General features: G+C 33.8%; 4 protein-coding genes across 7 annotated transcripts; 3 read left to right on the forward strand and 1 right to left on the reverse strand.

The window, feature by feature from the left end:
* The first annotated feature begins 1,013 nt into the window (after positions 1–1,013).
* LOC102608903 (transcriptional corepressor LEUNIG) lies at positions 1,014–8,771 on the forward strand. The gene is made up of 19 exons (XM_006476143.4): positions 1,014–1,109; positions 1,408–1,455; positions 2,083–2,180; positions 2,287–2,396; positions 2,663–3,088; positions 3,173–3,261; positions 3,608–3,686; positions 3,766–3,841; positions 4,071–4,120; positions 4,320–4,628; positions 4,709–4,909; positions 5,566–5,811; positions 5,895–6,039; positions 6,679–6,788; positions 6,918–7,067; positions 7,458–7,613; positions 7,741–7,857; positions 8,029–8,235; positions 8,341–8,771. The coding sequence occupies exons 2-19, from the start codon at positions 1,424–1,426 to the stop codon at positions 8,482–8,484; spliced, it is 2,745 nt and encodes a 914-aa protein (XP_006476206.2). The 5' UTR covers positions 1,014–1,109; positions 1,408–1,423; the 3' UTR covers positions 8,485–8,771.
* A 3,226-nt stretch (positions 8,772–11,997) lies between these two features.
* Positions 11,998–14,165, forward strand: LOC102608615 (probable 2-oxoglutarate-dependent dioxygenase AOP1). The gene is made up of 3 exons (XM_006476142.3): positions 11,998–12,500; positions 13,008–13,329; positions 13,699–14,165. Exons 1-3 carry the CDS (start codon positions 12,112–12,114, stop codon positions 13,936–13,938), a joined length of 951 nt encoding a protein of 316 aa, XP_006476205.1. The 5' UTR covers positions 11,998–12,111; the 3' UTR covers positions 13,939–14,165.
* A 1,366-nt stretch (positions 14,166–15,531) lies between these two features.
* LOC102608323 (uncharacterized) lies at positions 15,532–18,921 on the forward strand. Of its 4 annotated transcripts, none has more exons than XR_001507999.3 (9): positions 15,554–15,750; positions 15,876–16,046; positions 16,228–16,307; positions 16,732–16,771; positions 16,863–16,970; positions 17,241–17,321; positions 17,655–17,777; positions 18,101–18,256; positions 18,543–18,921. XR_001507999.3 is itself a non-coding variant. In XM_015529631.3 (8 exons), exons 1-8 carry the CDS (start codon positions 15,619–15,621, stop codon positions 18,146–18,148), a joined length of 729 nt encoding a protein of 242 aa, XP_015385117.1. In that variant the 5' UTR covers positions 15,532–15,618; the 3' UTR covers positions 18,149–18,424. The 4 variants fall into 4 exon arrangements, 2 of the variants coding, with proteins under 2 accessions (XP_015385117.1, XP_006476204.2); XR_001508000.3 differs by lacking the exon at positions 18,543–18,921 and adding an exon at positions 18,346–18,424; XM_015529631.3 differs by lacking the exon at positions 18,543–18,921 and having other exon boundaries at positions 15,532–15,696; positions 18,101–18,424.
* Positions 18,922–20,616: 1,695 nt separating this feature from the next.
* LOC102613372 (gibberellin 3-beta-dioxygenase 1) lies at positions 20,617–22,208 on the reverse strand. The gene is made up of 2 exons (XM_006476160.3): positions 21,703–22,208; positions 20,617–21,257 (listed from the first exon to the last, which is right to left on the reverse strand). Exons 1-2 carry the CDS (start codon positions 22,176–22,178, stop codon positions 20,705–20,707), a joined length of 1,029 nt encoding a protein of 342 aa, XP_006476223.1. The 5' UTR covers positions 22,179–22,208; the 3' UTR covers positions 20,617–20,704.
* Positions 22,209–27,040: the final 4,832 nt, after the last annotated feature.

Genomic DNA, 27,040 nt, shown 5'->3' on the forward strand with positions numbered 1-27,040 from the left:
TAAAATCATTTCATTATTGATGATGTAAAAAAATAACTGGTACCAAATATATGTCGGTTAAAATAAAAGTTTGTATCGCAGTAGATACGTGAGTATCATTGTGATGCATTAGTCTATATTACCTACTTACCTTTTGAAAAAAAAAAAATTGTCATAAGTCTAAGTACAAACTTCATATTGTCCACTTTAAACAATAACTCTTCAAGATTTTATTCTACAAAATACATCTAGTTAATAAGAACCACATAAAATTATGTACTAATTTTGAATTTCTCGGGCTAATGACGTGAGATGCTTCATCATGTTAATTATAGTTAAATATATTCTCTAAATTTTTGTTTAGGTAACATTTGAATTTGAACTTTTGTAACATCTTAGCAGATGTTTGTGCAATAATATTTAATAATGAGGAACTTAGAATTGCAAGAATGAAGAATAAGGAAAATTAGAAAAACAAGTTATCTCTATTTGGAAAACCAAAAAATTAAAGAGAATTAAAGAACTTATTTTACTATCAAGGTGGTTTAAAGAAGAAGATTATCTACAATTAAGGTGATTTAAAGAAGAAGATTAATTATCAAGGTTGGCTACCCACCTACTACCAAATATGATCATATTTCAGGGAAGGGCATGGAATGGATGAAATCTAGGAAATAAAAGTGGGCATAAAAAGAATAATTGCCAAACAAATGGCTTTAATAGGAATTCATCAAAATATGAGCCCCACATCTAGAAAGGTAGTAGGTCTGATTGTAATCCACATAAAATTACAAATCACTCCCTCACGTTACGTCAACATAGGCACTTTTAATATTAGAGTCTATCGTAATTAAATCAAGTTTTAAACCCATGTGGTAATTTTGGAATACAATTTTGTCCGTTAGCTTTTGGCTTGAGAAGAAAATTCAGCAAAGTTTAAGGGATTTTTCAGTAAATTTAACCAGCAAAGCTATAATGATATCTGCAACAGCAACTCAATCCACCGAAGCCAACAGAAAAATAAAACTAAAAAATGCCAAGTTTCCAATAATTAACAAAAAAATAAAAAGAAGGAATAAACAGCTCTCAAACAATTAAACCCCCTTTTTTTCTTTTTATGGGCTTTGTAGGTATCTTTATCAAGTCTTTCTCTTTCTTATTAATTTCAATTATTATATAACATTTCCATTTGCTAAAATTAGAGACCTTAGTTTGGATTCTTCTCTCTCATTCAGTCTCTCCCTATAGCACTGCCTCCTCGTCTATTTCTTTTTTTCCCTACCCCCCAATTTTATTAGTGCTCTGTTTCATAAATTGTAGTAAAAGTTTCAATTTATTTTATTTTATTTTTCTTTAGAGTTGAAAATAGCTTGAGCAAAATTAGTACCTGAGATTCTGACATTATTGTTATTAACTGTATGTGTGAAGTGTTTGATTCAACATCATGTCTCAAACCAACTGGGAAGCTGATAAAATGTAAGTGCTATTCATTTCTCTTTTTATTTTATTTTATTTTCTATTTGGGTTTCAATATTTTGTGCATTTTTTAGCTTACAAAATACTGTTAGCTGTGGTTTTTTTGCTTGATTTGGGTTCTGGGCATGTGGGTTGTTGTAGGTTTTGCTTCTGCTTATAAGTCCTGTATTCAAGTTATGTTCTTTGAAGCTGTTTTATAACATGTACTTGTAAGACATGTTAGGGTTCAGAACTTGTTCTGTTCTTTTTTTTGGCTTGAATTTCTGTTTTCTTTCTGAGTTGTAGCATTTAGTTTTCTTACATGTCCAGTGATTTCAGGGAATAAAGCGGAAAAGCTTTCTCTTTGTTCGTTTCTCTGTAGCATCTGTTGTATCAAAATCTTCTATTTTCATTACCGTGCTGTTTTTTTGGTTTCTAACTGTCTTCATTGCTGGCTTGCTGCTTTTCAGCTATAGCATTTGATTTTCTTGTATTTATGTGATGAGTCTTATCTATATGCACTGTCTGTAGTGTTTTTCTTCTTTTTTGGCACTCTTACTGGTTTCTGCTAGCTCTTATTTCATGTAAAGATTTTTTTCTTTCCCTTCACAATGATGCCAAATGTTGGTGTATTTTGAAATACATCAGGTTAGATGTGTACATCCATGATTATTTAGTGAAGAGAGATCTAAAGGCTTCTGCTCAGGCTTTTCAAGCTGAAGGAAAAGTATCGTCTGATCCTGTAGGCAAGTGTAGTCCAGTTCCAGTCTTCTCTATTCACTTTTTTACCCCCCAATTGTAATGCTTTAGCATCTTCATCTGTTTTTATTTCAAACATCCATTGGTTTCCAGCTATCGATGCACCTGGGGGTTTTCTGTTTGAGTGGTGGTCGGTTTTTTGGGATATATTCATTGCTAGAACGAATGAGAAGCATTCGGAGGTTGCTGCATCCTACATCGAGGTTCGTCCCTGCAAACTCTTTTAAGAAAATTTTTCTTTGATACAAACGTAATAAAATTCTGAAGATAGTGTTGATTTTGGAATTTTATTTTTTTAGCCTTTCCCTTTGACCTCTATTCCAACATAGTCATATAATGTGTATTTTGCGAAACTCGTTGCTTAAAAGGCTAATCTATTGATGCCTATCTCTAGGACTCTCTTCCAGTTCTTATGTATAGAACAATTGTATGGCTTCTCTTTCAATCTTATGTCTTATTAAAACTACAGACACAATTGATTAAGGCACGAGAGCAACAACAGCAACAACAGCAGCAGCAGCAGCAGCAATCCCAACAGCCGCCACATCAGCAACAACAGCAGCAGCAGCAGCAGCAACAGCAATTGCAAATGCAACAGATCCTATTGCAGAGGCATGCTCAACAGCAGCAGCAGCAGCAGCACCAACAGCAACATCAACAGCAGCAGCAACAGCAACAACAGCCGCCACAACAGCCTCAGCAGCAGCAGCCACAGCAACAGCAGCAGCGTAGGGATGGTGCCCACCTCCTAAATGGCAATACAAATGGGCTATTGGGAAATGACTCTCTCATGCGACAGAACCCGGGAACTGCAAATGCCATGGCTACAAGGATGTATGAGGAAAAATTAAAACTGCCAGTGCTGAGGGATTCTTTGGATGATGCGGCTATGAAAGTAGGTGGTGCACTAAAATGAATTATTTATAAGTGTGTTTTTCCCTCCTGACTAGATGTTGATCATCTGGAATGCTTTTTACAGCAAAGATTTGGTGAGAATATGGGCCAGCTCTTGGATCCAAATCATGCCTCCTATATAAAGTCAGCTGCAGCAACTGGCCAGCCCTCAGGGTGCTTCTCTCTAAGATTTCACCTTTGTTACTTGAATTTTATGATTACAGTGTTTCTGCTCAAAAAATGATTTGGAACTTTTTGGGCAGCTCTTAAAATTTGAGGAAAGTTGTCGAATTTACACAATAATGCCTCACACAGCTAGAAATATCTTAACATCTGTGGTTAATATTGCAATGCGTCTATTATAATTTTGACCAATGCTTAAAAGCCACAAAAAAAAGAAGGGGGAAATGAAGTATCCTTCAGTAGTCCAAAGTAACTTACATTGGGCATATCTGTGGCATCTGACACTTGATCCTGTTACCAACATTAAACTTATCAGCGAAATACTACATAATTTCAGGCAAGTATTGCATGGTACAGCTGGTGGGATGTCTCCGCAGGTTCAAGCCCGGAGTCAACAACTGCCTGGGTCCACACCAGTAAGTTATTTAATTGGAAATAGTCTTATCACCTTTAGCTTTTCTTGTTGCATGTTTTCTGAATTCTATCTGTATTTAGGATATAAAGAGTGAGATTAATCCAGTATTGAATCCCAGAGCAGCAGGGCCCGAAGGATCATTAATGGGAATTCCTGGTATGCTTTGAGCCTTTTCTGCTCATTCCATTGTTATCATCTTCCATTGGCATTTTAGGATATGGTTATCATGCATATAATGGTACTTAATTTTGACATGAGTGCAATTATTCTTCTGGTGCACATGCCTTGCATTGTCAAGAAATTATGGGAATTTTCTTTGCAATTTCTTGGGTACTGTAATTGGTATTTCGCAGATGTGCCTGTAGCTTATGTGAAGTTGTTGCAGGGTCAAATCAAGGTGGTAACAATTTAACTTTAAAAGGATGGCCACTCACAGTAAGATTTCTCTAGTGCAACTATTTCTGTCTTTATACTATTGGCTTTTGAAGTTATTATTTTTTTGGTTTTATTGCATATTCCCAGATAAGCTTATCTCTTGGTCTGAATTATATGCTCTTTTAAGTTCTCAGTAAAACATTGTTGCTTTTGTTTTTCAGTTTTCTGATATTTTTTTAATTTTTGGCTTCTTTGTCAGGGATTAGAACCGCTGAGGTCTGGGCTACTTCAGCAACAGAAGCCTTTCATACAGGCTCCTCAGCCGTTTCATCAAATTCAAATGCTGACACCGCAACACCAGCAACTTCTTCTTGCACAGCAAAATTTGACATCACCTTCTGCTAGTGATGAAAGTAGAAGATTTAGAATGCTTTTGAATAATCGGAGTATGAGTCTTGGAAAGGATGGCCTCTCAAATTCTGTTGGTGATGTGGTTTCCAATGTTGGCTCACCTTTACCTGCTGGTGGCCACCTTCTGCCTCGTGGAGATACAGATATGCTAATCAAGGTGTTAATTTGATTGTCGAGTAATCTTTCATAAGCATTTATATGTGTCCTTGGAGTCTAAAAGGCTTTGCTTGCATGTAGTTGAAAATGGCTCAGATGCATCAACAACAGCAGCAACAACAACAGCAGCAGCAGCAGAACAGTAACCCACAGCAGCACACACTTTCAAACCAGCAATCACAGAGTTCAAATCACAATCTTCACCAACAGGATAAAATGGGCCCTGCTGGCAGCGTGACACTTGATGGTAGCATGTCAAACTCCTTTCGAGGAAATGACCAGGTCCGTCCTTTTATGGTTACCTCTAATATTTCCATATTTGAAGTTATGGCCATGTCCTTGGTTTTATCTCCTGTCCGCAAATAAGCATTATGTTGTGGTGCATAATTATTACGGAGACCTTTTTAAATCGAATTGGAATTCAATGTCTTACATGTAAGTTTATATAGGCTTACATATAAGTCTGCATAGGTTTACTTTTTTGTTTCTTTTTCTTTTTAGTTATGCGCTATTCCTTCCTTCCTCCCTTCTTTCCCGTCGCTTGACTGTTGCTCAAGCAAATGTCTAGCATGATGCATTGTTCAATATTTCAAAGACCAGCCTGCTCTGATATTTCTAGTGCATATTGACATTCTCTTAAATATTCATTTCCTCAGTTTAGAAGTGGTTGTGATGCCTTCTTCACGTTAACTTGAATGTTAATAATTACCTAAAGCAGTGTTTGAAATTTATCTAGTGCAAAGTGAAATAATGAAACTGCTGAGTGTTACTGGATGTTAAGCGTAACTACTATTTTTCCATTTTCAAGTGGATAGGGGTTGGTTAGTTATATTGCAGAACTCTGAGGTGGTTAGTGATATGATCATTCCTCTTTTGATGTATATCCAATGAAAATCTAGGGAAGGTTTCTAATATGGTTTCTCTTCATGCATTTTAAGGTTTCAAAAAACCAGACTGGAAGAAAGAGAAAACAGCCGGTGTCCTCTTCAGGTCCTGCCAATAGCTCAGGGACTGCAAATACTGCAGGACCGTCCCCAAGTTCAGCTCCCTCAACACCATCAACTCACACTCCTGGAGATGTGATTTCGATGCCGGCTTTGCCTCATAGTGGTACTACTTCCAAGCCTTTGATGATGTTTGGCACCGATGGAGCTGGCACTCTTACATCACCATCAAATCAGTTGGTGAGTGCATATTTTAACTTGTTGTATAGGTTGAAGCACTTAAACTCCATGCATAAATTCTCCTTGGCATTCCATTTTGGCAGTGGGATGATAAAGATCTTGAATTGCGGGCTGATATGGATCGTTTGGTGGAGGATGGGTCCCTTGATGACAATGTCGAGTCTTTTCTATCACATGATGATACAGACCCCAGAGATGCTGGTGGTCGTGGTATGGATGTCAGCCAAGGTTAGAAATACGCCCTTTTTTAAAAAAATATTTTGCTGCTTATTTTGTGAGGAATCTCCCAAAACTTTCCGTCTACAGCTTTTGTGATATGCTCAAGTTTATGTAGCATTGGTTCCTTGAACATGACTAAATGCTTTGCTGATTCTTTGTGGTGACTTCTATGAGCTGCTCACAATTAATTGTTTATTCACAGAATTTTTCTTCTTATACAGCATTTAATTGTATTTTGGCTGGTATTCTTGAGTCTGATCAGAATTAGGAATCTTCTTGTGAAACATGTTGTAAATTCTTCTTCTTTTTCTTTGAGCTGATGCCTTTTAATATACACGCAGAATCCTATTCTAGATACGCATATCTTTGAAATTATTCATGTTACCCTGTTGTCATAGACTCATAGTGTTGCTAATTTTCTTGAGATTTCCCATACATTCGAATAAGCATTATTTCTTCGTTGATGCTTGTTTGTTTTGCATGGGTACTTGAATCTGTTAGTTTAGACGTCGGTTACTGGAAATGTCATGTAGGACTGTCCCAGTGAATAAATCAATTGAAGAAAGAGTGAAATATCAACATTTTTATTTGAAGATTGCCTTTTTGATGTTTTATGATTTTCTAAGCTGACCTTCTGCTTGACTCCAGGGTTCTCATTTAAGGAAGCAAATTCTGTTAGAGCAAGCACAAGCAAAGTTATCTGCTGTCACTTTTCTTCAGATGGGAAGTTGCTTGCTACTGGTGGCCATGACAAAAAGGTCAGTGCCTAGAGCCCAGATTTATATATTTTTAAATGAATGAATCTTTAGTGGTAACAGCACTAAATATGTGCTGTGGAGTAAAAGAAGATAACGCAGAAAAATATTTCTGTTGGTTCCGGGTTGCAGGCTGTACTGTGGCACACGGATACGTTAAAGTCGAAAACAAACCTTGAAGAGCATTCTTCGTTGATTACTGATGTTCGTTTCAGTCCAAGCATGCCACGGCTTGCAACATCTTCATTTGACAAGACTGTCAGAGTTTGGGACGCTGACAACGTTAGTGGACACAGTTTCCTTCTTGGCTTCTTATATTTCTTTTTGTTATGATGCATATATGTCTTATTTTGTTTCTGAATTTCTTTTGGAATATGTTTTCTTCATCATTGTTGTTTAGTTGAGGTAAACATCAAATTATATGAGTAAGTTTCGTTTTTGTTTTCCCTGGCTTTTAGTGGCAGTGGAACCACAGTCTTCAAAATTATTATTTTTTTCTGAATGCGTGTAGGGTGGAGTGGGCTGGATGGATTAAAATGTTCATTAATTTTTGAAAATCAAGTAACGTTGGTTGGATTAGAGTGCATCAATTTACATGTTCTTTCATCATTTTGTTGATGTTCTTCTGGCATGTTAAATACTATGCACCATTATTCATGACTTTCTCTGCAGCCTGGCTATTCACTTCGTACCTTTATGGGACATTCTGCTTCTGTTATGTCTCTGGATTTCCACCCAAATAAAGATGATCTCATCTGCTCTTGTGATGGGGATGGTGAAATACGCTATTGGAGTATTAACAATGGTAGCTGCACAAGAGTTTTCAAGGTAGAAAGTTTTTGCTGTTGGTGTGTGAATGCAATGAATAGGCCTTGTCTTTGGGATAAATTGGATGCGGGTGATATCCAAATCTCAGATAGCTTGTTTATAAATGCCAACATTTTTTGTGGATTAGGGTGGTACGGCTCAGATGAGATTCCAGCCCCATCTTGGAAGGTATCTTGCCGCAGCTGCAGAGAATGTTGTCTCTATACTGGATGCGGAGACTCAAGCCTGTCGTCTTTCATTGCAGGTTAGTTGACATTTAGTGCTTTACTGAGATCCCAGAAACACCATTTTGTGCTTGTGTTCTTTTTGAGCATCATCGCATCAAAGATTCTTCTATTAACTTGTAAATGTTTGATTTTACTTGCTCTGTTCTCCATCTACTGATTGTTGGTGACTGTTGCATATGTAATTACAGGGACATACTAAACCAATCGATTCTGTGTGTTGGGATCCTTCTGGTGAGTTGCTAGCATCTGTCAGTGAGGACTCTGTAAGAGTTTGGACAGTTGGATCTGGAAGTGAAGGGGAATGTGTTCATGAGTTGAGCTGTAATGGGAACAAGTTCCACTCCTGTGTTTTCCATCCTACATATCCGTCATTGCTGGTGATTGGCTGTTATCAGGCAAGTTACCTGTATCGTTGTTTGGTATTTATCAATATTTGATGATCATGTTGCCATGCCAGTTCAGGATCTTCATCTAACATGCAATTGTGGATACTATTGCAGTCTTTGGAACTATGGAACATGAGTGAGAATAAGACCATGACTCTGACAGCTCATGAAGGACTGATTGCTGCCTTAGCAGTATCAACAGAGACAGGATATGTTGCTTCAGCCAGTCATGATAAGTTTGTCAAGCTATGGAAGTAAAACAAGCTTGTATCCCAATGTACTATTCGTGTACCACTACTACTAGTAGCTTTTTCCTTCTTTCTATTTCATGCTTGTAGTTGTGTATTTTTTGGTTGCCTGATCCCAGTTTGTGCTCTTAATTCACTTAGATTTCAGCTCCCCCTGTAACCCCTTAGTCACTAACTAACCTTGTATGCTGTTGTATTCCTCTTGTATCACAATGTACTGTCGACTTGGAAACTTCTGATGAAGACATGGTCGTAAAACGTTTGTACTCAGTATGAAAGATTTGTATGTTCCCTGTCGTTCTCACTGTTGCATAATGTCGTGAATGTTAATGATATTAAAGCCTGAGGCAACTACGAAGCTCCTATTTCATTTTTGAGTTGGGAGTTGAAACTGTGTGTGTTGACTTCAGTGAGAACAAAGGGACTTAAGTGGGTGCCGGTGCTTAGATAAGACTGAAAGATATAACATTTTAGAAGTGATTTAGACTATTTACCCTAAAAGCTTTAACATAAAAATGAAAGTATACGTATCATGATAATTTAATAAATACTAATTAGTTTAAAATATATTTGAACTTGTCTATATATATATATATTTCTTTTAATGAGTGAAATATTTTGTGTACTTTTAGTTATTAAAAGATGAACATATTAATAGATTTTAATGAATATTTAAATTATTTTGTCTTTAAAGATGTTAATAAATTTCTATTTAAAATAAAATTTATCTTAAGTGTATACAATTACATGTGGCCCTGCATCTAAAGTTTTCAGCTTCCACTCAAGAATATTTCTGATGTATTATAATCAATTGATGCTTGCATGACATGTGTAATTGAATTTAATATAACTACTATTTGTATGATAGTTTTTCAAAATAAATGCACATGTCATAGCATGATTTGTTTGTTGTATAATTGATATATTATCTTTGATGTATTTTAAATTTTCTCTCGTTGAGAAATTTTAGAATACCTTTGATGTATTACAACTAATTAATGCACGTATTACATGTCTAATTAAATTTAATATAACCACCACTTGCATGATAGTTTTTCAAAATAAATGCACAAATGTCATAGCATGATTTGCTTGTTGTATGACTGACATGGTTCTTATGATGTATTCTATATTTTCTATACAAGAGAAATTCTAAAATATCTCTAATGTATTACAACCAATTGATGTATGTATGACGTGTGTAATTAAATTTAATATAACCATTACTTGTATGATAGTTTTTTAAAATAAATATACAAATAATTTTTTTATTGTATGACTGACATGTTTCCTTTGTTACTCATACAAGTCTCACTCAATCATATCCTCAAGCACATCGCTGTTTTCTCACTGATGGAGCCATTTGGCTAATTAATCTTTTCACGCGGCTAAAGCATTCGCAGAAAACACATTGCTGTCTACGATTCCAACATTAAATCACGACCAACAATAAAAAGGAGTCTAAACATTAGCCTCATAGGCTTATTTCTTCTGACTTCTGCATCATAAAATCGGATAGGCCGATAAAGCAAAAATTCCTACTCTTGATATTGATTTTACATGTGCTTTTGGTCCACATGATCATTATGGCAGCTCAAAATTTTTGTTGGGTTCTCTTCACACATATATCATATCATATTGCATCAGAGAGCCAATTTACCAATCACAAATTTGCTAACAAAGGACCACCAAAAATTTTCCCATTCTTATATACGATTCCCATCCCCCCCCCCCCCCCCCCCCCCCCCAAAAAAAAAAATCTTTTAGAAACCAAATAAATGAAAGCAGGTTTCATTTTTCTTCTCTTTGCATTGAACTGCTACAAGCTGCCAGTTTAATTGCCATGGCTAAATTGTGAATCAAATATGGGGCTTGATCAAATTGGAAAGAAACAAATTGAGAAGAGTTGCCAAGATACTTTATTTATTTATTTATTTATTTTTATCTTTCTTGGTTTCTTTATTAAATCTTTCGTGTTGAAAGTACTTTCAAAAAATTTATCTCTGCAATCATCTACAAATTTGGGGATCATAATCACATGGTGGGTTGGAACCAACTCATAAGGAAATTAATCAATTGTCCCAAATTAAAATAGCTATGTTATATATTAGGGTTCGATTGTGCGCATTGTACCATGTGGGTTGCCGACTTTGCTATTTCTATCATAGCAATTCTTGGTACATGTCCCATCTGAATTTAATTTGTGCATTTGTAATGCAATCGCTGATGATGCTACCACATAGATTCATAGATTCATTCATTCATTGTCATTATCTTTCCCCATCCGAACAAAAACGTTTCATTCTATAAATAAATAAGCTCAGCTCCCTAAATAGACATCCCATTTGCACTTGCTTAAGATTAAGAAGCCTATCTAACCTGGTAATGTATGTGTGTGTGTGTGTGTGTGTGTGTGTGTGTGTGTGAGTCCCTTTTTGTGCTGTGCTCAAGTTAAAAGATGATAGCAAGCCATGATTTTACTCATTCATTAGGGTATGTTCTTACTTGTTTGGTTGGTAAAAGAATGGCCTGTAATGCTAACATTTATATGTTCTTAATAAAAACAAGCGAGCTAGTGCCAGTTTTTTTTTTTAATTATTGTTGAAATTTCCTGTCGGGTGTGTAAGAGTTCTGAAGTTTCAATTCGATCGGTTTACATGGATGATGAAGAAATTTGTCTTCGTTGGGGCAATACTTAAAAACAAAAAAAGTTTTTAAAACATATGTAAAGAAATTAATATAATTCTTAAAAAGTATTTTACAACGTATTATTACATGTGTTTATACGCAGAAAACACATTTTATACACTGAATGAGTGTAAATACGTACGCTCATCTAATAAAATTATTACGAATCGACTTTCGATATACACATGATATGATTTTATTGGTCTAGCATAATGCACCCATGTGTGAAGCTTTTGGATTAATAATTAATAATACTAGGCCTATGCCCTAGGGGACTAAAAATTCACTATAGTCTATAGAGGTGAAGTTAAAATTTGCCGAATCAATAGGTATAGACATGAGTGCATAATATGTAAGGGCTGCAGCTGGACTCTTCACTATTTTAAGTGCTTTCAAACATACACAAGGAAACAACCCAACTCATTATTGCTTTGGTACGCTTTCTGCACACAACCCTTAAAAGGAAAATGTTTGTTTCTTCATATTTCGCGAAAGGCGTCGATGGTAAATGCGTTTGTAAGTTGTAACCACTCTACCAACGCCTACATAAATGCCCGACCGTTACTATAGAAAAGTTAAAAAATACTTTATTACATATATTTGAATCAAACACATACTATACAATTATAAAGAGATTAAACAAAAAAAAAAAACAAAAAAAACAAGAAGTTACATAAAGAGATAAAAAGACTAAAGACTTGTATTATTCTTTAGATTGGTTGATATATGTATAAGGATTCTCACCACAATTACCCATCTAATTAAGGAATGAGGAGTTTCAGTATAATATATTTCCTTCTAAATAAGGAGTACGTAATTAATAGCAATTGCCAAGTCACACAGAGGTGTCCATATCACTAGCTATATATGCTAAAATAATCAAATTAGCTCTTTTTTATAAGTTGAGCAACATCCCCCATTGATAAGCTTGCAAAATTGAAGAAGAGAGATGGGCACTGACGAGGTTCAAGATGAAATACCATTTCTTGATTTCTCCGGCGAAGTTCTAGACGACTTCACCGACGAAAGATGGAGAGAAATGTGTGGCCAAGTTAGAGATGCATTAGAGACTCATGGTTTCTTTGTGATGTATCACGACAAGATTCCAAAAAGCCTACGTGAAGATATGTTCAAGGCCATGAATGCTTTATTTGATCTCCCGGAAGAGACCAAGAGCAAGTATGCTAGCTCTAAGCCTTATCGAAGCTACATGGGCGAGAGCCCCGCTGTTCCTCTGCATCAGAGCTTTGGCATCGACAATGAGCCGGGCATTGACGTTGATACTACTGCTCAAGCTTTTACCAACCTCATGTGGCCTCAAGGCAACCCCAGCTTCTGGTGATTTTTTTTTTTTCTTCTTTTTAATGAGCCTTCATAATTTCTTTTCTCATAATCTTTTACATGTTTTTTGTTGTCGATTTATTTGATCCGTAGCTAACGTTAACATGCACTCATATACACACACCCAAAAAAAAAATGTTCGTATAATACAGAAAGCTGCAAAGTTGATGGAGTCGGACAAAATTTCAAATATCAAATTAAAACCTTTATTTTTTTTTATGGATTTTTATTTTTCCCAGCTTGGAGGATTGGTTAGAACCCAGGCCTCAATATAGTTTCGCCTCCCCCTGGCTGCTACTGAGTGCCTTCAGTAGCTATCAATGCCTTATTTATTAGTCTTATCCTTAAAACCAAAATGTAGTTAATGCATGTGCCAGTATAGAATGATTGTTCTACCTCAAACTGCACATGTTCTTGCAGGAAAACTGCAAACAGACATAGAATCAGTTCCTTGAAATGACAATGTGTTTGATTTAATTTTTTCCCCTTTTGTTGTCGTGATAGTGAAACTCTCAAGTCAGTGACCTCAAAGATGTTAGAACTGAACTACACAATCCTGAAGATGGTTTTCGAGAGCTTTGGTACAGGAAAGTTGTATGTTCCACACATACAAGGAAGCATTACTTTGTTTCGTTTGATGAAATATAAGGTTCCTCCTAACAATGAATCAGCCGTTGGTCTAATTCCTCACACAGACAAAAATGTTCTCTCAATTCTCTGCGAAAATAATGTCCAAGGTCTTGAGATTCTTAACAAAGATGGTGTTTATGTTCCTGTCGGGGTTCCTGATAACGCCTCCGTAGTCATAGTTGGGGACACACTCAAGGTAAAAATGCTCTCTCACCATTTTAATTAGTTATTAACTGATAATATTTTCGCATTAATTAATTAGTAGATATTGCATATTTTTGTTTCTACTGAGCTTTCTATAATTTTTTAATTTAGGATTGATAGTTATTGAATAAGAGATTATATATGATTAGATCTGAACAGTACATTACTAGCTTAGTTTGGCACTGAATTCAAATTCTTTTTACCTCGAATAGATGTATTTATTAAAAAAAAAAAATGACCCCACATCAAAGATTCTGATTCTGCTAATGATAAATGCATAGAACTATAACATGTGAAATTTTATAATATTAGAGTAAAAGTTTGCCCTAATTTTTGTGGGTTGCTATTGAAATGGTGTTAGGCATGGAGCAATGGAAGGCTGAAAGCACCAAAGCATAGGGTGATGATGAGTGGGAACAAGGAGCGGTATTCATTTGGGTCATTTTCAATGCCAAAGGAAGGAGTAGCCACTGAAGTGCCAAATGAACTTGTTGACGATGACCATCCTCTTGTGTACCGACCATTCAAGTTTTCAGAATTTATGGCTTACTTTGTCAACAACATTAGCGATGACGCTCTTGAGATATATGCTGGCATTTGACCAATTAAACACATATTAGGGGATGTTGGGATGTCAATTATATAAACTATCCGTTGTAGAGTGACTTTGATAATGGTTTCTTTTTGTTGTGTTCAAATTAGAAAATCGGGGGTCCAGATAATTAATTGAGTGTTTTTTTTAAAGTTTATATATCTTAGGGATTGGTTGTTTTTTAATCTTAAGTTTGAACTATATGATTTATTTTAAGATATTTATATTGTGTTGTTTGTCTGTTTTTTTAATTAACACATTTAATATGAATATATAGAAAAATCTAGGATTTCTGAATTTACTGTAGATTTAAGGTTACATGCAATTTGAAGTATATAAGATTAGATTATTGGGCTAATTGTAAAGAAAAAACAAACAAAATAGTCCACATGCTCAAATTCAAAACCAACTTCATATATATATATATATATATATATATATAAATAGTCTTTCTCTTGTGCGGGCGCCCTCATTTTTTTTTAAGCCGATACGCTGTTAAACTGTGCGGCTTAATAAAATCAATGCAGACACACTATTAAACCGCATGGTTTTATAGTACATTAAAAAAATAATTAATTCTATTGTACTGTACAACTTAACAATATATTTGTATTAAATAAAATAAGGACGTCCGTACTTAAAAATGATGTGAAAGTGTTTGATAAATACTTCCAATTTATTATGAAAACTCAACCGAATTTACTAATTTATTTTTACCCTACCATAGAATAATCATTCCACGTTTACATTTACTTAATGGCTTGCTAGTGCTCATTCCATGAGTAGTCCAAACAGAGTTACAACTGATTACAAAATTTAAAGAAAACCAATCCATTAGGATTGAGCTGAAATTGAAACAGTTCCATTAGCACACACGAACAAACAAAATTGAAACATCAAAGAAGTCAAATATTCTCCTCCCGTCATAGGTGATCGAGAAGGGAATGATCATGACAGGCATGTTTTTTCCATTTAATTCGTGATGATGAACAGGATATGTTCTTGTTTGTTGTTTTGCGAAATCGTCAAAAAAGACACACATATTCTGGCTTTTAAACCATGATAGTTACGACCAGTTTCTTGGAATTTTCTTTTTGCACCATCCATTGTGAGGCAAGCTAGAGGACTTTCGGCGAACATATTAATGATAAGAGGGCTACAATGTGCTTCCATTCTGACTTTGTTCATTATCTTGTCTGCCTTTGATCAAGTATGGAGCCAACAAGTTCCTTGGCAAGCATTAACAAGACAGTGAACAACTCTACACATGAAATGGCCATATTTATGAAAGTCAAAAATAGGTGCTAATATTTGTTCTTTTTCTAAGTACACGATTTTATGCCTCAATTTCAATATAAAAAATATATTCTTAGGTTATTTTCTTGGTATGAACCCCGTCTACCTACGACGTTTAACAAATGATAATTAGAGATACAAAAATTAGTATAAAAGTTAAAAAGTCATCATAATCACAATTAAAATATGAATGGTTCTTATTCCATGAAAAGATCGTTTCATAGGGCAGCTAAATTGGACTCAAGGAGGGCCCAACTTAGGCCCAATCAGTACTAAAAAATTTTGGCAACGTCGAAAGCCCATTACTGATTTCCAATCTTCTTGATTTGGGGACACGATATTTCGGCCTGCAAATTTGAAGCTCAAAAGCTTATCAGAGAAGCTTTTACATCAATGGAATTTGAAGCTTCACAGATTCAAATTCTTGATTTAGAAACTCCACTTCAAAGTCTACGAGATAGAATCGACAAGGCAGGTGTTAATAACCAAGTGGAGACATTGATATCGGCAATGGAATCACTAAAGGTCTTTTTTCTTTAAAAATATATATATAATATATTTTTATTTGCCATTTCTTTTCTTTCTTTCTTTTCCATTTTTTTTTTATAAATAAAATCAGCATTCATAATTGGGTCTTGATATATTTTTAGGCTGTGGAGAGGCAAGAATCTGAATTACAGTCTAATATCAATGCGAGACGTGCTGAATTGGAAGCTGACATCACTGAATTAAATAGCAAATTGGCAGCTGGGGATACCAGCTGCAATTCTCTCTCCGATCATTTAAGTGAATCACTTGAGAAACTGGATTTAGCCAAGATGGTAAGTTTACATATATATATATATATATAGCTATTGAGGTGCCGTGGCTTTTAATGATTGGTGCTTAATTGTTAAATATTAGCTGACGGGTAAAACTTAGGAGTGTATACCGAATACTTGTTTTGATCATGAGTTATGATAGTTGATTTCTAAACTAAAATGTAGTGTATTTTTGTGGTAGGAACTCGCAGCTAGACTTAGGGAAATTGTATTGGTGAAGCGACAACTTGGTGAAGTGCCATCCCATTCAGAACTCATCCAGTATGTTCCTTTCTTTACACATTGCTTGTTGAGATTAGCATTTCTTAAGCCTAAATGAAATTCTTTTGTAGTAGTGACATCAGTCTTTAACTTTAGAAGGCAACAAACAAGTAATAGGAATAAATTCTGTAACTCACTTGGATTTTGTTGGGTTGAAATTTAGTACTTATGAAATATCACATTGATTATTCAAAGTGGAATTCAAATCGTTCTCTTGGAACATATCAATTGAATATACGGTACAATAATGCACACAATTGGTTTTGTAGATGTTCTCTAAAATTCTTTTAGACCTTAGGATTACTCGCAATTGCTTTGGAACACACATGGATATACACCTCATATCTTGATCTAATTGTTTGTGTGACTCCTTTTCAAGCTTCTGCATATTGTGGAATGAGCCAGTTAATTTGGGATTTTGCAGGTATGAACGCAGGTTTTCAGAACTGTATGCTCATATTCAGGTCATGAATGCAAAATTCTTTGATTGGTTATCTGTTGCTTATTTGATATCTACTTGTGACAAAAGTATTTGCTTTTCTCTAAAATATACAGGAAAAACATCGTCAAACCCAGAAATACTATGCTACCTATAATGCTCTTTTGGAGATCAAAGAGTTGATGTTAAAGGAAACTTCTTTGTTGAATTCTATAAGTTCACAGGTAATTATCAAATTATTTTGGATATTGAAGTTTTTCCCCTTGTTTGTGATCCATTGTTACTTATTCATGATGTACCTCTGCTAGGAGATGCATCTATGATGCCATGCTCTTCTGATCATGATCTTGTATATGATATTCCATTTTGGAGGTCATTAGTAACTAGTTGATGCCATCTTAAATAATTTATTGAATCTGTCATATTGTGTACGATTTAGTCTGTGACCAATAATTCTTGCCTCTGCTGACATGTTTTACGTCTAATTTATGTAGTTTCAAGATGCCATTATCAGCACTGCTGGTCGCATGAAGCTAATTGATTCCATGGAGAAAATTGCAAAGGGCAGCCAACAGGTAGTTTTCACCTTTTATCATATAAAAATTGAGGATAAGGAATATTATTCAATTTCTTTCTTACTAAGCTCTGTAAAACTTAAATTATGTATAAACATCATTCTCTTTTTCCGGCTGAGGAAATCAGAGATGTCTCATTCCCCTCTCTTCTTTTCTGCATTGAAGATGTCCAGGAACTTTAGCATTTTATTTCTCTTATCTTATTTTTAACCCATAGAGTATAATTGACTAGCTCAAATTAGTTGGTTTACTTCATTTTCTCTTAAATTTCTGTCCAGAGAAGGTGCCTTTTGGATTATTGTTGGGGTAATTACGTTTTCATTCATTGTACAGAAGCTGGAGAAGGTACAGGTTGGATTGAGAGCAGAGCAGAAGACTTGTGATGTGATTAGAGAGAGGCATGCTGCAGCTATTGCCGAGCAGAGACGTTGCCATTCTCTCTTAAAAGCCTTTCAGGTAATTGCTGCAAACATGATTGTAAACTAATTTCTAATGAGTTTACTTATAGTAATAAAAACAGAGCATAGTCTATCAAAATTCCGAATCTAAGATTATTTTTAACTGTTATGGATTTGAAGGAGGCTATTGGTGAACTGATCCTGATAAGATACACCGAGCAATTTCTGGGACATATAAAAAAAAAAAAATTGTTAGTGTAAATTAGTCATTTAATCTTAGAAATCAAACATTGTTGACTGAAAAACTGGCTTGAGTGTTCCCATTATTCCTGGTTGATATCAACGTTCTGATTCTAAAAATTGACGCTGTGCAATTTTCAGGAACAGTGTGCAAAGAACGAGAGACTTCGGAGCCAAAGCTCTGTTTAGAAACACTGCTGTCCCATGTGGAGTAAGATACTTGAGCATCACCGATGCCTCGTGTAGATTGTGTACCTGTTGAATCAAGGAGTGATGATTGACCTTCCAAATTGCTGTGTATGAAAAAATTCCCTTTCTTTTTCATTTTCTAACATATTTTTTAGCTTTTCCTTGAGTTTAATGTTCTTTTGTCTTCATTTGTATAGTTGTCATGAATCAAAATGTCATGTGATCACTGCTAGCTCAAAATTTAAATAATAAACAAAGCTGGATTTCATTGTTCAACTTAGTTTTTCGACAACAATGCTCGTCTTATTCCTTGGAGGATCTCTTGTCATTATTCAGGAAAGAAAACATATCTTCTATTTGAATATCAAGTATGATTCTTCACTCTTCTTTTCAGATAATGAAGTAATGCTGGCATTTTTGTTTGCATACACATATCACACTCTTGGACCACCATATTTGATAAAGTACCAAAAGGTCTCTGTTCTGGCTCAAAAAGTTATTTGAAGTGCTCACATAATGATTGGATTTGGTATCCACATGCTTTCATGTTTCTGCACATGAGATTTTAAAACGAGGATTCTTTTGTATTCTTCGAGATTTAAGGGGGTTAAATGATGGACTTCTTATTTTTGTCATATTTGTAGCATATTGATAAACTCAAGGGATCCCTCGTGTAATAGCTCCCCTTTTTTTCTTTTGGTTGTAATTACAATTTTAACCTCAAATAACTGTATCATTCTTTTTTGAATTATAAGTTTACTGAAATTCCTTAACTGAATTGGGGTGCATACCTTAATTTCAAGTCTACAAAAATTCATTGGCATGCATCAAAGGAAACTATTTGATCCATAAAATCAATTATAACATATGGAAAATTGAAGCCGAAAATTGGAATCTATGGATGCGGGTGGATCACATGGAGTATAATTTTTTTTTTTGAGGTCATTAAAAATTTTTAAGAGTCTATAGAACCTGCAAGCAACTTCTATCCGTCAATCGGTCCATGTTCAGCAGTCTTTTGAACTATTTCTTTAACTAATTGAAATCTGCTCTGATTTCTTTGCCCACCCATCACTGCATTTTGGACATCTCCTCATTTAATTCATTCATGGTTAGAACCAGAGCTACCCAATTAATCAAGTTTCATAAAGCTTATTTTGGTCCGCTGGAAACTTTCGTTTGCACGGATGCGTTGCTTCTTTTTCAAACTTGGAAACAAAACACCAGTGTAAAACAAGGAAGAAACTTGCTATGCTGAGGATAAATTTGGCATTATATAGATGGATTTCAAGTTGGGGTGTATTTATATAAACAAGGGGGTGGGATTGGGGTGTAATTATACAAATAAAGGGGTGGAAATGTCTTTACTGAGATAAACAATGATATGTACCGAAATTTGGACAAAACCATGAAATTTTCAAGATTCTGTAGTACTTCCAAATCTAGCAAATTGCTACCAGTGTACGTAACTTTTTGTCTTTACCATCTCCAGCCACCCATATCATGTGAGCTGGCACAGCACGTAATAGACGAAATCCAATCAAAGGACGCCACGTAGCCATTCTGGCCTGGTGTTTTGACCTGAGTGCTTATCAATTATCATAAATCACAATGATATAAATCAAGCAATCGTCTTGTTTTTGTCCCCTCTTATCTGACGTCTGTCATGACAACAACTGAGAGCCCGTCCTAATCTCGTCCTTTTTTTTTTTCTTTCTAATTTACTAAAATGGATTGTACAATCAGTGTCTATAATATTTACATTAGATATTTATTAGGACCATTTAAATTAATTTTATTATTAAATAACTTAGATTTTTATCTTCCACCTACAAACTAGCAGGGAACATGTTTAATTCTAATCCAATTTTTATAATTTATAACTTCAAAACCATATAAGAAGCGTTAAATAACGCGGATGGTTTAAAACTTTTTTACTAAAGAAAATTAATCCAAATCTATCATAGGCACAGTAAATGATAATATCGTATTAATTTGTGAGCAAATTATTAATTTTTTTTTTCAAGGTAAGGGATGGACAAAATCTAATTCATTTTCTAGTCTCTTATTTTATTTTTTTTTGTGTATTAAATCATCTGGTATTCGAAGATCACATTAAATTTGAACTAATCCACATTCGAGTCAGGTAGGACCATTAAAATGATAAAACTCTCTCAATAAATATTTAATTAGCCAAGTAAAGCTATTAGAAAGCTTTTGCCAATTAAAACTACTAAAAAGCTACTCGGTCATACCCTAAGCAAAGGAACATGCATAACATGCTCAAGAGAAGTTTTTTTTCTCTCAATTGGGAATAGATGATTATCATATATATTAAATGAATGGGGATTCACTCTTAGTTTTTTTTTTTTTTTCTCTCATAATTTTTTCTTGTTTTTAAATCTAATTAAAAAAAATCAGCCTAATTATAAATAAAGTGAAAAAAAAAAGTCGGTTCGATTGTCAACATCAAAATTTAAAATTTAATCTTAACAACTTATTTAACAAGAAGAAATTAGGAGAGAGAAAAAACAAGGAGAGGATCCTTATCCATTATTAAGTTTTGATACAAGAAAGTGCTTTTTCAGGGCTCTTAGCCTTCAAGCTAATGAACTCCTTCACAGTCACAGGCCGATACCTAGCAACTTGACCTGATTTAACAATAGGAACAACAGTAGAATCAGTGGGCGGGTTGTAAAAGTAAGCAAGTGACAGCCTTTGCCGCTTTTGATTCACAGACACACGATGAAGAACATTAGGGAATCGAGCATTTGATAGAATATGAAAAAGATCACCAACGTTCACAACTAGGGCACCATCAACAGGCTTCACTGAGACCCATCCAACTTCTTGCTTGAAAATTTGAAGCCCTGCTATGGAATTTTCATGAAGAATTGTTATTAGGGATGTGTCTGTGTGTGGAGCTAGACCCACTGCTCGATTTGGTTCTGGGCATGAAGGGTAAGAGTTCAGTTGTAAAGCAGAGCTTGAACCAACCCAGTTCATTTCTTCTGCTTGTTCTTCTGATATGTCCAATGATTTAAAAATGAGTTGTGTGAGTTGATCTGCCAGAATGTTCATTTTCTTCTGATAAGTTTCCATGACATCACTGTCAATATCAACAAAAAGCCATATTTTAACCATAAGGAAACCGCTTTTCCAAAATGCTCAAGGTAATAGATAAAAGCTCAACAATAATATTAAAGAAAAAGATTAGTAGAAACGACCAAAAGAAATCAATTCGCCAAAGAAAAGAAATATGTATATATATATATATATACCCTCGAATGCATGCGCAGCAAATTATTGACAAGTCAAAATAGTATAATAATTCGAAGGAGCGAACGTCCGCATTTTGTAAATACAGGCTTGAGCTTATTACCCATAGTTACAAAACGATGTATAAAACTTTAATGCGTGAAAAGAAACTTTGCTTCAAAAGAAAACAATAAGTACACATATATATGCATCATTAATGAGTAGCTTCAATTTATCTTTTTAACTTTTCCGTTATTGAAATTGTTAACGTGCATGTATGTGCATGGATTACTCACCAAAACTTTGCATGATTATGAGGCCAAAGTTGCTTAGCATGATCATGTATGGAAGTACCCATGATAGTGAAGCCTTCATGCCACATATACTTATCAAAAAATGGAGTAATCCGAGCAATTCCATAACCAGTAGCCCCAGCGGGAGCACGTAAGGCCTTCAACTTCTGTCTCGATGGCAGAGAGAACAGACGCCGAGCCTCAGACTCGGCATCCTTCAAAACATTCAATGGAATGCCATGGTAAATAAGCTGAAACACACCCCATTTCTCACATGCACGACCTATTAGTTGTGCTACTCTAGGGTCTCTAAGGTCGATAACGGGTACCGATATCTTGTTATCGTAGAGATCATCGAATTTAGGCCACTTATGTGATTCAGGCAAGGAGCAAACAGAGTTGAAGTCTATTGGGATGATATGATGAGGATGAAGAGGATGTTCTCTATAAGCTTCAGAGAGAGTTGTAGTAGTACTCATATTAATGTAAAGTATAAAGAGAGAAGAAAAAATTAGGGTTTGTTGAGTGAGTGTATTAGTTGATTAGGTTATATATATAATTAAGTAAAATATTAGGGAGCTAAGAAATTAAAGAAATGGGATTAGGTTATGATGATGATACAGTGGGATTGAGAGTGGCTGTTGGACAATATGGTGTCTGTTTGTGAAATTTGGAGTGATGTGAATAATATTAATTAAATGGTTGAATGAGACAAAAGAGGGAACAAAACTTGAAGAAAGTTGTGGCATCTCAAAGACTCTAAACAGTTTCTTTTTAATTTTTATGTACAATAATGATAAGGGTTCAGTGATGGGGTCTTAATTTGTTTTTTCTGTAGCTTTTTGTATGCAATTTGGAATTTTTTAATATGTCCACGAGCTGAAAATTTTGAAAGACAGGTTTCAGAATTTCCATGCAACTGAAGTGATTTATTAGCGAAATGTGGACAAAAATTTAAAAACTTTGTATTTCCTCATTTTGGTAATATGATTACTTTTATAATTTGTACAGCCAAACCAATATATATTGCTGTCGCAGTATATTGTATTGTGTAGTAATATAGCCAAATATAATAGCAAATTATCATTAGAGAAGCTGGAATGCTTAATATGTGTTGTAACAACTAGGGAATAGGATCCCATGTGCACAATTGTGGATTCAATTTTATTGACTTTATTTATATTCACATTTGATATCTCAGTCTTTGCGTTATGGACTGGCAATCGAAAAATAAACACATGAAAAATGGTTGTTGCCAATTGAAATTGACCAAGTTATAAATTAGGTGTTGCATGTCTTCATGTTACCGCCCTTTTTATCTGCCGACTGCCGACAGATACATGGCAATCTCTCATGCTATGGCTTTGAATAATGGGAGAAAATCATTCAGTGGGAAATCCTTCTGCAGTTTGCTACGACTAAGTAGGCCGTATTTGAGAAAAAGAAGAGAAAAAAAAAAGGCTGTATTTTGATTTTCCATGCCACACGTATATACCTATGCTGTCCCATTCGGATAATAAAATAACCTTCTTTTCATTATATAGTGAATTCTGAGTTCTTATGATAAAAAATTTATGTTTATTAATATGTGTGAGAATAGATCTCACTTTTATTTAATGCAGATTTTCGAGTTATATTATAATTATTATAATTATAATGATTTAAACTCTTATAAACTCCCTGATGCTGATATTGTAGCCTTTGAGATACACAAAAAAAAAAAAAAAAAAAAAAAAACCTCTAATCTCACACTTATTTTCTGACCGACGAGCTCACGGAGATCACATGAATAATATGAGGATAATTTCAAGTAATTCATGATTAGTATTCAGAAATTTGAGCTTCAAATTCAAAGGAAGAATGGGTAAAATCAAAACCTAGACTTTTAAAGAGCAGCCCTTTTTTCTGCTTAGAATTTGGAAGAATTATGAATATTCATCATGATGACATTAAGGTATATACAATATGAAAAATAGTCAACAATGATCTATACCACATATAAGTTTAGATTATATAGTCATTATTGTTCATACTATTATAAAGTTCAAACCCCTTTTTTTAATCTCCATCTTTGCCTTAGAAAAATGGAAATAATCGGCCAACTACCCACCTGACCCTTTTGAAAATTGAAAATGAGTCAACAGAATACAAGATGCTTGATGCCTCCTTCAGATATATTATTTTAATTGTTAAGAAGAATATAATAAAATGACAAAGTAAAAGTTATTTTAGTGCTAATCATTTTGTCTCTTTTTGTGACCTATCTAAAGGATGTTAATATGTTATGTTGATGAAGATTTTTTTTTTTTCCTTCAAAAGCATGTTTATTAAGATTTGATAAAATTAAACAAAAAATTTAATTTTTATTCATATAATTCACATAATGAAATTTTATTATTGATGGGCTTAATTTGCCAACAATAATATATTTATTTAGTTATGATACTTAATTTGTATCTCAACTGAGGTGGCAAATGATATATTTAATTGGTTCAAGTGATAGATAATTATTAAATTTTATTATTTTTACTTTAAATAATGAATTTCTATTAGTAACACGTCAATTGGGATACAAACTAACTATCCCAACTAAGAGTCAGTTTGAGATTGCAATAGTTGATTAAGTTAGCTACGTCTATTATGTGGATAAAATAAGCTATTGAATGAAAAAGCAACTTGGTGTGTGGTAAACTATATTGTTGTGGTTGTTATGAGTTTGAAAAATAGTGTACATGCATCTCAAAATAATAACTAAATAGCCAATTAAATCCTTTTTTTCTTTTTTTGACATAGGTCTCATATATAACCATGTCTAAGCACTAAGGTATCTCTCCAACATAAATCTAACAGACCACTAAAATATCTTTTACATAAAATTAATAGACGACTAGGGTATGTCTAACGTAAGTTTAATTTGATTATTTTAACTTATAAGGTAAAAATATGAAAATAGCCACAAAAATATTTCAACTTAATAATTTTTTCTATTTTGTACAAAATTCTATATTTTAAAATGATTTACAGGTAATAATTTATTGATATTATTAATTAATTTTTAATTTAATTGTGACATGATATCACATAAAATTTATCTGTTGTCAAATTTATATTATTTATATATAAGGGATACTAAAAAATTATTCTATTTTAATTAAATAGATTGACTTTCCACCCCATGTACTGTTGACACTCCCACTCATTTGTTTTTCATTTCTGTTTCGGCAATTGTAACCAAATAAAAAATTACCCCTTTCTGAGAAACTCTTTTTTTTTTTTTTTGGGAAGCATATTAATTTATAGCGATGCAACAATATTTATCAAAAATCTTGATTATGAAAGTAATGATTAAACTGAAATCAATTTTGAATAATAACTAAAATTTAGTGACAACTAATTACTAAATTCAATTAAGTGACTGTCTTTTATTTATATTTGAAATAATATTTTTCAGTTAATTCATTCACATGTAGATACAAAATATACCGAATAATATCTAAAAATTAAAGCAGCACTACCCACACGGAAGGCTATTTATCGAAATACTTTTTACATCATAAGCCCGAGCATTTTCTAGAGCCGTAATCTGCACAAACATTTTCTAGTGGCTTTTCTCCACTGCAATTAAGAAGTATTTTAGACAAATGAAGTGCAATTATGAAGAAAAAGAATAGCTAGAAGGGTATTATTAGCACAAATATTTAATAGAAAATTGAAGTCATGATGTACAAGTTTTAGGACTTCAACAATAAAATATAAATGAAAAAAAAAAAACCTCCCACAAAATTTTTGTCAAACAACTTAACAAGATAATGTTAGAGGAGTAACAACTCATTTAATCCCTCTATTTTGAGGTTTATTTCCATTTTCTCCTTGTATTTCTAAAATATATATTTCAAAATATCACTGCCGTTAAACTATTGACATCTCTAATGTTACTTTTTATTCTGGCTTTCTTTTACAATATTATCCTCTTATAATATTTTTTTAGACATTAATAAAAAAATTAAATTACCTATTAACTCCAAAAAATAAAATAAAAACAAAAATAAATATATGTTGATTTTTGTGGAACACCCTGAAGAGGAGTTAATAAATTAATTCTTTATTAATGTCAAAAAATTATTAATTTAATTTTTTTACAAGATTTGTTTTGGACATATGTGAGCTTTCATTATATATAGAGGTAATTTAATTTTTTATATTAATGTTCAAAAAAATTATTTTAAGAGGATAATATTGTAAAAAAAATTAAAAGAAACAAAAAAAATAATGGCATGAGCGTCAATAGCTTCGCAGGGATGTTTTTAGGTATTTTTAAAAATGGGTAATTTGAGTTTTTTTATTCTTAGTTTTATTTTTTGTTTATGTCTAGTGATGCTCCTAATGTACTTGAAGAGCACCGCCTTCAAAATTGTTACATAATTAGACTAATTGATGCCAAACTTTGTTGAGTTAAAAATGGGTTTAATGTTAGTTGATGGTGATGCATGCAAACAATTTTAAGCTCCTTTCACCTGAGACACCATGATGTGAAGTTTTCTATTTGATTTTGTTTTAATTTGCCTGATCTTGAAATTTTTGTGGAGTTTTCTATTTTTTTATTGCCTGTATTTGATGAAGATTCTATGCATCATATATTGCTCTGTCGAGCATAACTTCATTCATTGCTTATATATGTTTGGGATTGTGATGCAAGTGTTAATGGACGTGAAAGCTGTAGTTCCCAGCATCTTGAAAGCGGTATAGCTGCAAAGATTGTCCTGTGCCAATCAAATGCCTATGATAATGCTGAGATTTTAATTCAAGTTCACATTATTTTATTTTTTAAATATGCAGACAGTAACCATTGGTATATGTTTAATATCGTTTTTCATTTTGATTGTTTTTTTTTCTTCTAGAAACCAAGATAGCTTACCCAAGAATGAAACCACTTGACCCATAACATCCAGCAATGAAGCAGATAAACTAAAAGTGCATTGACAACCAAAGCATTGAAGCATAATCTAATCCCACCAAAGCATTGAAGCATAATCTGAGCCCACCAAATGATTTTTGAAGGGATTGATTAGATGATATAACATCTTTTGATAGGCAAAAATAGAAAGGCGGATATATCATCTTCTTCTTAGACCAGTTATATGTTTGAGTTTTTTTCTTATTTTGATTTTTTATATATGAAAAATTCATGTTGCCAAAGACGAGTAATATCATAAGCATGCTATTCCTGCAAGCTGGACATGAGTTGTGAGGAGCCTATTGTGTGCAACTATTGCCTGCTTTGTGAACGTTGTTAATTCTGGCTACAACTGATATTGCTTAAATTATTTGATACCAAAATGCA

Source organism: Citrus sinensis, chromosome 1 (assembly GCF_022201045.2).
Source record: "Citrus sinensis cultivar Valencia sweet orange chromosome 1, DVS_A1.0, whole genome shotgun sequence".
Lineage (NCBI taxonomy): Eukaryota > Viridiplantae > Streptophyta > Magnoliopsida > Sapindales > Rutaceae > Citrus > Citrus sinensis.